The sequence below is a fragment of the Erpetoichthys calabaricus genome, chromosome 8 (assembly GCF_900747795.2).
Source record: "Erpetoichthys calabaricus chromosome 8, fErpCal1.3, whole genome shotgun sequence".
Taxonomy (NCBI): domain Eukaryota; kingdom Metazoa; phylum Chordata; class Cladistia; order Polypteriformes; family Polypteridae; genus Erpetoichthys; species Erpetoichthys calabaricus.
In genome coordinates this window covers 51,315,635-51,329,530 of record NC_041401.2, presented here as the reverse complement: position 1 = coordinate 51,329,530, position 13,896 = coordinate 51,315,635, and the positions used below count along the sequence as shown (strand labels likewise).

The following is a 13,896-nucleotide window of genomic DNA, read 5'->3' as shown; positions in this document are numbered from 1 at the left end:
ACTCAAAGCGCTCAGCATTTGCTGGTTAAGGGTGTTGCTCAAGGGCCCAACAGAGCAGAGTCCCTATTGCATTTACGGGATTCGAACCGCCAACTTTCCGATTGCCAATGCAGATCCCTAGCCCCAGAGCCACCACTCTGATATATAGTTTCCCAGAAGTGGCTAAAATGAGGATCCATAATATGTGCAAGAGCAATTACTGAACCTAATGCTGGGCTGAACTGGAAGTCCTCTTGTTTACTTGTGAGTACTTAAACTATATGTGTTTCCTGGCAATGGCTGACAGAGACTGTGGTGTACTAATGAAATTGCTTGTAGTGTTTTGATATACTGTATATAGTGGGAAAGAGGCACAATATGGCTTCTAGCCTTTTATCTTTTTATTTTTCATCCATCAAATGAAGATTTCAGTGTTTAGTTAATTATGTCTAATTAGATTGTTTATTTATATAAAACAATACACATTTTCCTGAAAAATGTACACAAGATAACCACATATTTTTATAGGCAAAAGTAGATCATGTGTTAAAACAACTTTCTTTTTAAATATTTGCTTGTTTAGCTGTCTTCCTGGTGAATACAAAAAAATCAACTTAAAAAGTACATTTTGTATGTTTTGTAAACAACATTGTTATTTGCATTATTGACTTATCATTAATTTAAAAAATTTTAATTTGCAAGTAAACTATAATAAAAACATTTAAATTAGGCAAAAAATACAAATCTTTGCAAAATTTACATAAAAAATGCAGTGTGTCTCTCTGTTTTATTAGTGCTGTAAATAATGAGAGCAAAAATTACATGTATAAATTAAGGATGAATAAAGATTAGATAGTACCAGGACAACCTGGTTATTACCTAACCAAAACAAGTGTTGTAGACTGAATAGTATCTTGTACAGGATATTTCTTTTAGTAACTGTGCTCTGTTTAATATTTGGTATTGAAGTACCACAACACAAGAGAATCTGCTAAACCTTTATTTAAGCATGTAACAATTAAAAAAAAAACACTTTTAATGATAAGTAATTAAGTTAAGGCTATAGATGACAGGAAACATTGCTGTGTAGCAGTCATCTTCTGCACAACCCAAAAAACACAGAAAGATATTCTTGCAGTGTTGTGGTTAGCATGGAATTTGGAAGGCACGGAAAAACCAAGATACAATGTTTTGCAAGGTGTTTATAGTGGCAAAAGCGAGATGTTTTCCTTATTTATAGATCATAGGCCACAGTGACACACCAAGCCTGTTAAGACGGCAGATTTAACACGGATGAAGAAATAGAGCTGAACATCCAAACATCCCTCCATCAGACCCTCCAAAAAACGTGTATTCTAGAGTAAATGGATGAGCTGCAGCATGTACCAACAATATGGTCAACTCTGTACTTAACCTAACAACAAAGGTGTAAATCAGAAAAGAGATGGCACCTCTGCTGAGACTCTTTCGGACAAAAAGGTGCCCAAATGGACATTAACTTTAGGTCTGTTACTGTTAACTGAAATCTAGCTGTATGTGTTGGACAAAATAAGGCTCTTATAAGCAAGCTCTTGATCTATAACTGGAAATGACTTTAATCCACTCACCAGAGATTACACCTGCCTTCAAATCTAGCTGAATTCATCTAATTTCTAAATTAATGTTTTCTCTGGGGGGAGCTGAAAGCTTATATAATCTGTTTTCTTTGTGTTAACTGAAAATTGAAGATCTGTTCTCTTTGGGTGAGTTGAACGATGTTGATCTGTTCTCTTTGTGAACTGCAAACTGACAAGTCACTCTCTTCAGGGTGAGAAACTATCAACTCTCTGTGGAGAGAAAAGTTCATAAACTTTCTTTGGCCTGCAGGCCACTCTCCATGGAGCCTTTGAACAGGACATCCTAAACAGCTTAAAGTTGGGTGCATTCCATTGCAGAGCACTGTCCAACATAGGCTGACACTCCGACTGTACCAGTATAGAATAGCCAGTTAACTTAATGTGTATATGTTCAAAATGCTTCAGAAACCCACAGTACCTTGGGAATACTGTGTAAAGGTCACAATGAAGCCAAATAACCACTTAGGAACTGAGCCTTGGTCCCTCGGGGAGGTTTGGGGTGACTGAAGCAGTAGTGCTAACCGCGCTGCTGTTTTTACACCCTTTATTTCTATATTTATTTGTTTTCCAACAAATAATTTTTAAAATTATCCATTCAAGATTCTCTGTAATTTCCATATGATACCTGCTTTTGAAATTTTGAACTAACAATGGGTACTTTTACTCTGATCACCTAGTGGAGAAAGAGATTTATATAATTAGACATGCACACAGCATGATGGGAGAGTGGTTTGCTTTACTGCCAACTTTACTTAAACTCTAGTTCTAACTGCCAGCACCCCTTTACTGTAAATGTGAGTTTATCAAAAGACATATGGGTAATTTAATGCACGGTGAACAAACATGGAATGAGTACAGCAATAGAGACAGAGAATGAGCCAGCCTGCTCGTATTGGGAAACACAGCATGGTTCATGGTCCCGCAACAGAGAGAAGGATCGGCGCTCTAGGGACGGATTGTCCCCACTAATTGTTCAGAGGAGTGGGTGCAATTGAGATGGCATCCTCTCCAGGAATCTTAGGTACACCAGAGCGAGCAAGAAGGAAGACTAGAGGACATTACCAGCCCCAAGCAGTCTGGCCGACGACGCCTGAGGAAGTCACACTGGGGGTCTGGTTGGACAGGACTGTGGCTGTTGAAGTCCCCACCAGCTCAATGAGCAGTGGGTGAGCTGGGGAGACTAAGAGTGAGTTGTGCTGTGCTCGTCTGGGAGTGAAAGCAACATTGACCCAATGACTGTGATGGTTTTTTTATTCTCATTTTAAGTCGTGTTTTTTTTTTAATCTCAAGGATTTCCACTCTTTTATTGGATTATTTATTTATTGACATTTGAAAGCACTGCACTTTTGATCCCAGTTTTGGTTTTGGACTAATTTTAATAAAAGCACTAGCGCACTTCTGCACCTACCGATTTCTTTGTGTACGTTTGTCCTAATCTGCCAAGGTCATCCTGGTCATAACTATCAATGGTGTCGGGTTCAAGAGGCTCCCAAAACAGAAGTGGGAGCATGGAGACAACCTGCACAATCACAGAGAGTAAATCCCATTTAGACATGGGGGAGGAGTTGTAAACTCCCTATTGTTTAAACAGGTAGTGTATTTCATGTGATAAATTATTATTAAAGTTATACTTCTATAAATGACAATTGAAAGACAATCCAGTAAGCTATGTTAATGTTGAAAGCTATAATATAGGTATAATGAGTCTGTTGCTTTTAAATCATAGTGCAGCATTAAATAGAACAATGTTTCTCGAGTTTGTTCAGCGCAGCACATGAATGCTCAAGATCACAGATTGAGACCAGGCCTCCATGTGAAGGTGTCTGCCGAGTTCAGTTATACACCTGAGCAATTTTATCTTAGTCTTTCCTTTTTCTCAGTATACCCTCGCAATCTATTTCTAAAAGAGGCAACCGGGATTGTAAACTTTTCCCAACTGAGTTTAATTTTAAAGAATTTTTTTGAGTCTTTCCTAGCTTATCGTATGACCCTCAGGGCATTAATATTTTTGCCAAGGTGCATGAAGTTCTTATTGCTGTGTAACTACTACATTTTCATTGACAAGATTGTGAAGTTGTTCATTCATAAATTCTGAGAACAGATTACAAGCTGCATATACAGTACATCGTTGTAATCAGTATTAGTTACAGCCTAATTAAAAGCAATTGTATTTCTTTGAATATATGTTGAGCCAACACAATGTCTTATAAATACCACTATGGGGCTCCGCCCCCTGCTCGCTTCGCTCGCCAACCCCTGGTCTTGGGTAACCCGAAATAGATTTGAAAGAGATTATTGTCGGCGTAACCCGAAATACATTGATGAATGTATGCGATATGTGCCTGCATTGCTTGCGGCATTTCAGACACGCGCTGTAGGCGCCTGTGTTCAATGATTATATCCAGGTGGGCTCGTGTTTGTATCTCCGTCAGTTGTGGTCTTTCGTTTTGAACCCGTGCCTGCTTTGCTTCCGCAGTTTATGATGCGCGTTGTAGGCGTCTATGTACATTGTATTTGTTCATGCGGAGCTGTTTGGTTTTGGAGCCGAGACAGTTTTGCTTCCGCGGTTTCAGACGTTCGTTGTAGGCGCGTACGTCTATTGTTTTTATCCATGCGGGCTCGCTTTTGTAGCTTCGTTAGTTGAGCTGGATCGTTTTGGAGCCATGACCGTGACTCCATTAGTTATCCGTTGTCTACCGTTAGTAATATGGATAATTGCACTTACTGTTACTATGGAGCGTTTTCTGTGGTTGTACCGTTAATAATGCATCACTGTAATGTGATTCACATATGCTATATGGTTTGGACGTCTGAGGATGCCGTACGTTTAATACGGAGAGTTCGTGGCGCGTTTTTGCTTCATGTCCTATTCAGAAGCGCGTTTTGGAAGCCTGTGCCTTTCATACTTTCCCGCGCCTTCCGTACTATCTTTGTGGACTTGTGGGGCCTCCGTAGCCTCTTCCGTTTGACTCTGGGGTGCAGCGCAGAATCTTCTTTTTTGTGTGGCTGTGTCGTTAGTCGTTAGCTATGGGCGCGTTGTTGCTTCATTTCTCATTCACGTTAGTTGAACTCTTTCGTTTTTGGGCCGTGACTCCTTCGTTCGCGGTGGATAAGACTTCGCTTGCGGTTTATGAGACACGTGCTGTAGGCGCCTGCGCAGTACGTCTCATGGTCCCATCGCCGTGTACCTGCGTCCAAATCCGGTTTATTCTCGGTTAGTAATATGGATATATATCATATCCTGTAATATGGCCACATTTTTTCAGTATTCATATTTATATTGATAGAAAAAACTTATGAAAGTTCCTTCTTTGTCTAACAGCTTCCTAAAAATTGGATAAAAAATAGTGATTAAAGAATATGTTTTATTTTGTTGCTGAAAGATAAACATTTTAATTATGTATTTTTATAAAGAAAAATATTTTCAAGCAATTTTATTTGTGAATGTCAAATTGTCAGAATTGTGATTGGCAGATGTCAGGTGACTGTACTGAAGCTGTTTATTAACCTTAAACTTACATTGTCCTTTTTTTCTTCCCCCATAGAGTTCTTTTTGCCAGTTCTGTTCTTAACCTTGCTGAGTTAATTGCCCTGAGACCGGATCTAGCAAAACCGAAAAAAATTCTTTACTTTCACGAGAATCAACTTATATATCCTGTCCGGAAGAGCCAGGAAAGAGATTTTCAGTATGGATACAATCAAGTTCTGTCATGGTATTATAGTTTTCATACTTCTAAATATTTTGATATGGGGTGCAAAGAAATTTATTTCACTAGGTTGATATCAGTTGCAGACTTTTCTCCCATCAACCATTTCCAGTTTAAAAGAACATGTCATTTTATTTGTTGCTTGATAATCAAAACTTGAACACAACAATCATGTTATATATACCATGTTCTATAAATCAAAGCCTTACTTTAATTTTAGAAAAAAGAGCTGGAAACAGCTATTTTGTTATTTGTTTTTTTTCTTGGAAACATTATTGAAGTTTTTTTTTTTTTTTTAAATAATACTTTGGCACTGAAACCTACTGTCTCCCAGAAAAAAATCTCAACTAGAAAATAGTGAAAAATATATAAAATGTTCTATGACCCTCAATAATTCCGTAAAAAAAAAAAAAAAAGAGTTTTTGTTTTCCTTGCCACATTTCAACATCATCTTATAAATATATGTCAACGATATAAACTTACTTACTCAGTATTTTTTAAAGCTTACTAGTAATTGTTCTTTCCTTTAATGCAATAATGTACAGTATTAGTAGCATAAATCTCTTTGGGTGAAGCTGTGAAATCATTTATGACACAACTGTTGACACAGTAAGTATGTATCAGAGCTTTCTGTCTTGTGCACATGTGTTTAAGGTCTTATGCATACATAGCTAACTATTTAATCAATGAAAGTTATGCCACTGTAGCCTTCCTGAAAGCCTAAGGAAGATACAGTACTTAAAATTATCTGTCAAACTAAAAGAAAAATCTAAACAAAGCAGTAGCTCTTTTTTTCATTTCTGTATGAATCATTGTCTTTTAATTTCAGAGTCACTTCAGTCATTGTTTCATCTTGTGCACAGTACTGTAGTTCAGATATTTTTAAAACATTAAATTGTGGTCTTTATCATTTAAAATTTGTTTCTAAAATACACAAAGCACATTTATTAAAAAAGGAAAATTCTGTCTAGATGCTTTTCACGCATAATTTGTAAAGTTTTTTAAACATGTTACTTAACTAATATGAAATTCCAATTTTTTATGTGACTCATGTAGTGTTTTGCCAAGCCTGTAAACTGACAGTCACTAACTATCACTGTTTCTGCTCACTCTCATTCATTATTTTCATTGTTATGACATAGTTACAGACTTAACTGATGATTTTCCAGTTTGAGAAAATACACTATTTACTGGGCTTTACTCTTGATGTATGAATTCCAGCGCAGCACTAGTAGCCCTTTTTACAAATTTGAGTATAAGTGGAGAAGGGCCTTAAAGATTTACAGTAGGCTCTGGCATTCAATTCATAGCTTTCTCATCTCTGCTCTTTTCTCTGTCGTTTTTTTTTTTTTTTCCTCCAGCTAAATGATAGTACTCTAGTAAATGACTCCTTCCCATTCTTTTCTTAGCAGTTGTGCTCTCTCTATTTTTTCCAACAGGCTATTCGAAGGGGCTGTTTTTTTATGACTGGCATTACAAATCATCTTTAATAAAATCCCTCTGTGCGTTCAGGTGTCCGTGTGTGTGTGTCTTCTGGTGAAGTGCGCATGCGCGGGGCACGGTGCGATGCGTGATATTACTGTCAGTGGAAGTTGCAGGCGTTTTACGGAAATACAAACCAGTATTACTGCGAGAGGAAATTAAAGGTACACAATACAGTGACTCATATTACAGCCACATATAAGCCAGTATTACTGTCAGAGGAGATTAAAGGCATATTACCGACGCGCACGCCTGTATTACCGCCAGAGAAAATTAAAGGTATATTACGGACGTACAAGCCAGTGGACGTACAAGACAGTATTACTGTCACAGAAAATTAAAGACACACAATACATGACGGCAGCCCACGAAGAACGGTCAGCTCAACAAATAAACATCAAGAAAAGAAAGGCCGAAAGAAAGAAAAATACGACCAACAAAAAGAATGAGGTCAAAGTCCCTTGCCATTTAATATGGACTGTTCCTACTAATGTTTATGCACTACTGTTCTAGCCCCCGTTATTGTAATGGGCTAAATGAGTAGTATGTAAATATTGTAAAGTGTTAAACATAGTAAGTACAAATGTTAAATTTAAATACACAATGTAAGGTTTGACACTTGAAAGTGCACCTTATAAGAAGGACCTAGAAGTCATATGGGATTCATCACTGTCTACATCCAGACAGTGTACAGAAGCCGCTATCAAGAAGGCTAATAGGATGTTAGATTATATATTATGATTTGTGGAGTACATGTCAAGGAAGGTTTTGCGTAAGCTATATAACACACTAATGAGGCCTAATCTACAATATTGTGTGCAGTCTTGGTCTTTGTGTTATAAAAAAAACAAAAAAAAAAAAACACATATAGCAGCACTAAAGAAAGTCCAAACAAGAGAGACTAAGCTAATTCTGGGTCTAATAGGTTTGAGCTATGAGGAAAGATTAATGGCATTAAAACATTTCAGTTTAAGCAAATGAAGATTAAAAGAGGATATCAAGAGTTTATATTTTTATGGGACTTAATATGGATCTGAGCTGTTTTTTTGAAACAAGTTCTTCAATAAGAATACAAATACACACCTGGAAACATTTTAAGGGTATATTTCATACATACATTAAGATATTTCTTCTCATAGAAAACAACAGACACATGGAATAAGTTACTAAATAGTGTAGAAAACAGTAAGACTATAGGGACCTGCAGAAATTGACTTTAGTGTTGATCGACAAAGTGTTTTTCACAGTGAATAAGCAGTATTTGCTGTTAACCTTGTTAGCTGAATATTTTCTCAGAAATTCACCGTGCTCTGGGTCTAGGTGAACATTGTTTTCCCAGTTCTATGATGATGCCAGTGTGACATCAGAGAGCTGTATGAGCCATGTACAAAACTTTCACGTTTGCATACTATAATATCATTGCCACTCTGCTTTGGGCATGCATGATGTCACTCCTGATCTCAGTACTTCCAATAAAATGAATGCCTCTCAGTACTCCAGCCTTCCTTCCACACAGCACACATTTAAGGAAGAAGAAAAAAAAACGCAGTATTTTCATTTGATGAGTACATTAGCTGATCATAAATTTTTACATTGACTTACGCACAGGTTACGTTCCATCACTAGGGATGCAAGTCAATATGGGCATATCTAAATAATTATAGGGAAGAGGTCAAATACTGTACAGTGTAAAATACAATAATATTACTCATTTCTAAGTAAATCTCCTTATTTTTCAAATTGTCATTATCGTAGAGTATTGAAGAGAATGAGCGGTGGACAAACACACAGACATAAGCAGTTGTTTAATGGTCCTTGAAAAGACTATTTATTGTCTCATTAAGAAAGGACCCTGATGAGTTGTTGACCTCGAGAAAGCCTGTTTATCCTCTTCATCTTCAATTGTGATTGGTGTCCTCGTGGTTCTTCAGACTGCCTTCTTTCTTTGGCAACCTGCCGCACTGTTCATTACACCTTTTTTTTTTTTTTTTTGCATTTAAGGGCCGTGATGCACTTGCCTTTATGAAAATGTTACCTGTGAAATATGAAACTGACACAGGAGACATAAGTAAACAAGACTGGACGCAAGGAGCTGGTACTAGATATGCTGAGAAACTGTTAGCAAAATGTTTTACAGTTCAGTGCTCTTTTTTCTTAGTATGTAGAGAAAGAACACATTAACATGTAATAATAAAGAGATCATGCATGTATATCTGTAGCATATCTGATTATTTAGCTGTTAAATACATATATGTATTATAACTTACATATACACAGTACCCTTAAATAGCTGGCAGTGCAATCGGTTTTGTTTGGAATTCACATGGTGCATTAGGGCAGAAATGAGAAGACACCAGCTATCGACCACAGACATAAATACGATTGGATGTTAGTAGATGAGACATACGTCAATGGATACCTGTACTGCCTCCAGATATATAATACTGATTTCTGTGTGCTGGTAGTTCAGCTCCACATGGCTAATTTGCTTTTATAATTAGCCATGTGCTGTAGCCCCATATAAAACCAGCTTTAAAGGAGCCTTTCCAGTCCCCCTTCCCTCATCAGAAAACACAGGACACGCTTTGAAGTAATAAAAACTAAAAATCTGTTACTATTTATAAGGTATTGATGGAAGAAGAAAATGTGAAGCATCTGTACAGATACATATGAAACAAAAAAGACATTCCTGTTGCACCAGAGCTTCAACTTCAAATAATAGAAACAGCTAGTCCCACATTGCCACTTTGTAGCAAGGCCAATGTGTGCCCACGAGTGGAACTCTGTGAGTGCAATGATCTGTATTTTATTTACTTATTGCTAATTTGTGTCTGTTTGGCATATTCGGTTTGTGGTATTTGTTCCCTCTGTGTTCTTTGTTGTTTGTGGCACAGTGGCCTCATATCACATATTTGGCCACAATAATTGGTACAGCATACAAGGTTATTATAGTTAACGAAAACTAAAATTCAAACTGAAACTATTATTAAAAAAAAAATTCATTAACTGAAATAAAGTAATTAACAAAAGCAAAATGAAAAACTAAAACTTAACAAAACTAATAAAGTAGCTGGAAAGACTTATTGAAGTAAAATAAAATTTACTAAAAATATTATTAGTTTTCATTTTTGATTGAATATTCTTGCCGTTAGTCTTTAGCCCTTGTAACTTTTAACTCTTAAACAGAAAGTAATCCATCACAAGCCACCCACATATCTTCATCCAGTGAACGGCGGCTGATGGAGGGTGGGTGTTCACACGGCATTTGCGGTGACAGAGCAAGCTGAATACGGGTGCGTAAAGCATGTGAAATAGCAATTTAATGTGCCACCTTTCTTTGCACTTGTTATATATCAAGATGTAATTCAAACACCTGAAATTGGAATGTGGTGGTCAACAAAACCTTTACTGAATGAACAGAAAAATCATGAGTGAGTCAGTTTATTTCTCAAGTGCCTGCTTTTTGTTGACAATTATTCTATAACGTAGGCCCATTGGTTAATTGGATGTATCACAAGTACTATTTAACTTTTCTGTATACAATATTTGTTGTTTTTTTTTAAACCAGGGGCTAACGTTAATAATTCACTTGAGCTTCTTACTGCTACATGCAGTCCTTGATGGTGTTGGTGTGAAAGAGATTGCAACAGAGCGCCATATTAGAGTGGTATTTGGTAATGTTACAAAGGTGAATTAAAGTTATTTAATTCAAAACTAGAAACTGCTAAAAATCTTGATTCTTCATTGGCATAAAAGCCCAAAATTACTACTGCCTTAGTAGACAGTGGATTTGAATAAATGCCAACCCAAAAAAAAAAAACTTTACTAATTACTTTCACATACTCAAAAGCCTCTTCTCTTCTTATCACATTTTGAAAAACAACATCTTTGTCAACTATAGAAGTAATCGTGCTTCATTCTATTTATTTGTGCCTTGGCTCCATTGGTTAATTTACATTTTTATTTTTTTATTTCCTAATTTTTTTGACTTCAAAAAGTACTTAACATTAATTGTTGATTAGTTTTGTGAACTTAATGACAATATATAGGTGGACAACAGTGTTGGCTTTTTTAAAAATGCAATACTATGCACTGATAAAAAAAAATATAGTATAATCAGTATATCTCAGATTTATTGCCACACATGACACCCCCTGGTCTGCTGAAACAATTGATAACCCTGTGTGATATTTCCCCTTTTCTAAATGCACCTATTTCATCAAGGTACAAGTAACACTCCTCCATGATAAACACAGTAAAGCACAAATACAATGAAATTGTTATGCCAAATTGGCTGAGAAAAATAATTCAGCTGTTGATACCTTTTATAACATGGAACTTTTATTGATGTTCATAATTAAATCATCTAGCACAGAACACTGGCTGATGGGAATTGTATTCCACACTTTGGCATTTGTACAAGGTTGCAAATAAGATGAAGTAGATGGTGGGGGCAGTGTTGATATATATTAAATACCTTTCTTACTGGATCAGTTGGATGACTACGCTCATAGCCACAGTGCCTGGCAAGCACTTACTAAATTTTTGTTCTTTTAGCTTTGCCAAACTTTGCTGCTTTCACTTTGCTTGTGTAGATGGCCTTTATTTGCATAATCCTGCATTTCCCCATTTCCTTGTGAGACCGTTGTCACTGCTGTGGCAAGACAGGGAATGCAGTGCATTAAAATGTTCCACTTGTTAGAGCATTACTAACAACAAATATCAACAAGTAAAACATGTGTCAGCTAATTTTCTGTTTTCTACAACATCAAACATCAGTCAACAACATTTATTTATATAGCACGTTTTCATGTAAATGATGTAGCTCAAAGTGATTTACAAGATGAAGGAAGAAAAGTTTATAAAAAATAAAAATAAGATTAGGTAATACCAAAAAATAAAGTAAGATCTGATTGCTGGGAGGACAGAAAAAAAAAAAAAAAAAAAAACTCCAGAAGGCTGGAAAAAAAATCTGCAGGGGTTTCAAGGTCATGAGACCGCCCAGCCCCACTGAACATTCTACTTAGCATAAATGATATAAATCAGTCCCCGTGGTTTTCAGACTTCATGTGAAAGAATTTGATGATGATGATGATGGTCATGTGGACATTTGGCCTTCAATACATCAATGTACTCACAGCATAGTGCCTTGATCAGGTGGTGGTGGCGCAGATCACCACAGAAAAACCGGAAAAAGAACAGCAGAAAAAGTAGGGATTATTACGGAATGCATGAGCCATGATAAAAATGATGATTCATTTCATATACAGTATATCAGGGTTACACTAAAATGTAGCTATGAGAAAGCCATGTTAAAATAATTGGCAAACTATTCCAGATTTTATATGTATAACAGCAGAAGGCTGCCTCACCACTTCTTTTAAGTTTAGCTATTGGAATTATAAGCAGACACTTATTTGAAGATCTAAGGTTGCGATTTAGAGTGTAAGGTGACAGGCATTCTGAAATATAGGATGGAGTGAGATTATTTAAGGCTTTGTACAAAATAAGTATTTTAAAGTCAGTTCTAAATGGCACAGGTAAAGTGTAATGACATTAAAACTGGAGAGATGTGCTCAGATTTTCTTTTCCTAGTTAGGATTCTGGCTGCTACATTCTGCACTAGTTACAACCGATTGATGTATTTTTGGGTAGTCCTGAAAGGGAGAGCATTACAGTACAGTAATCCCTCCTCCATCGCGGGGGTTGCGTTCCAGACCCCCCCACGAAAGGTGAAAATCCGCGAAGTAGAAACCATATGTTTATATGGTTATTTTTATATTGTCATGCTTGGGTCACAGATTTGCACAGAAACATAGGAAGTTGTAGAGAGACAGGAACTTTATTCAAACACTGCAAACAAACATTTGTCTCTTTTTCAAAAGTTTAAACTGTGCTCCATGACAAGACAGAGATGACAGTTCCGTCTCACAATTAAAAGAATGCAAACATATCTTCCTCTTCAAAGGAGTGCGCATCAGGATCAGAGAATGTCAGAGAGATAGAGAAAAGCAAACAAATCAATAGGGCTGTTTGGCTTTTAAGTATGCGAAGCACCGCGGCACAAAGCTGTTGAAGGCAGCAGCTCACACCCCCTCGTCAGGAGCAAAGAAAGAGAGAGAGATAAAAACAAACAATCAAAAATCAATACGTGCCCTTCGTGCTTTTAAGTATGCGAAGCACCGTGCAGCATGTCGCTTCACGAAGCAGCTGCACAGAAGGGAGCAAAGTGAAGATAATCTTTCAGCATTTTTAGATGAGCGTCCATATCGTCTAGGTGTGCGAACAGCCCCCCTGCTCAATCCCCCTATGTCAGGATCAGAGAATGTCAGCGCAAGAGAGTGAGAGAGAAAAGTAAGTTGGGTAGCTTCTCAGCCATCTGCCAATAGCGTCCCTTGTATGAAATCAACTGGGCAAACCAACTGAGGAAGCATGTACCAGAAATTAAAAGACCCATTGTCCACAGAAATCCGCGAACCAGCAAAAAATCCGCGATATACATTTAAATATGCTTACATATACAATCCGCAATAGAGTGAAGCCGCGAAAGGCGAAGCGCGATATAGCGAGGGATTACTGTAATCTAGTCATCTGATTTTTCAGCATCTTACAAAGTTGTAAGGGATCTAACATTTGCTATATTTATTAAGTGGAAAAAATGCTGTCCTGGTAATTAACCCCAAATTTTTTACCTCTGTCTTCACTTTTAAGCACAGTGGATCAAGTTTATTTCTAATACCCTCACTATATCCATTTTGGCCAATAACTAAGATTTCTGTTTTCTCCTTATTTAGTTTGAGAAAATTACTACTCATCCACTCAGAAACACAAGAAAGACATTTGGTCCGTGAACCAAGAGAGTCGGGGTCATCGGGCACTATTGATAAATACAGTTGTTTGTCATCAGCATAGCTGTGGTAGCTCATGTTATGCCTTGAGATAATCTGACCTAATGGAAGCATGTAGATCAAAAATAGCAGTGGACCCAGGATAGATGCTTGTGAAACACGATATACAATACATCAAAGTATAATTACCACAACTAACAAAGAATTTTCTATCTGTTAAGTAAGCCTCAGATCAGTTTAAGACACTGCCAGAGAGGCCCACCC

At 37.0% G+C, this 13,896-nt stretch overlaps 1 protein-coding gene across 2 annotated transcripts in view; it reads left to right on the top strand.

Moving 5' to 3' along the window:
* The window catches only part of gtdc1 (glycosyltransferase-like domain containing 1), a 252,843-nt gene that overhangs the window by 122,020 nt on the left and 116,927 nt on the right, over positions 1-13,896 (top strand). For both annotated transcript variants that reach the window (XM_028806517.2, XM_028806518.2), the window contains exon 3: positions 5,141-5,308. In XM_028806517.2, coding sequence (XP_028662350.1) covers positions 5,141-5,308 — 168 coding nt within the window. The remainder of the gene's footprint in view (positions 1-5,140; positions 5,309-13,896) is intronic.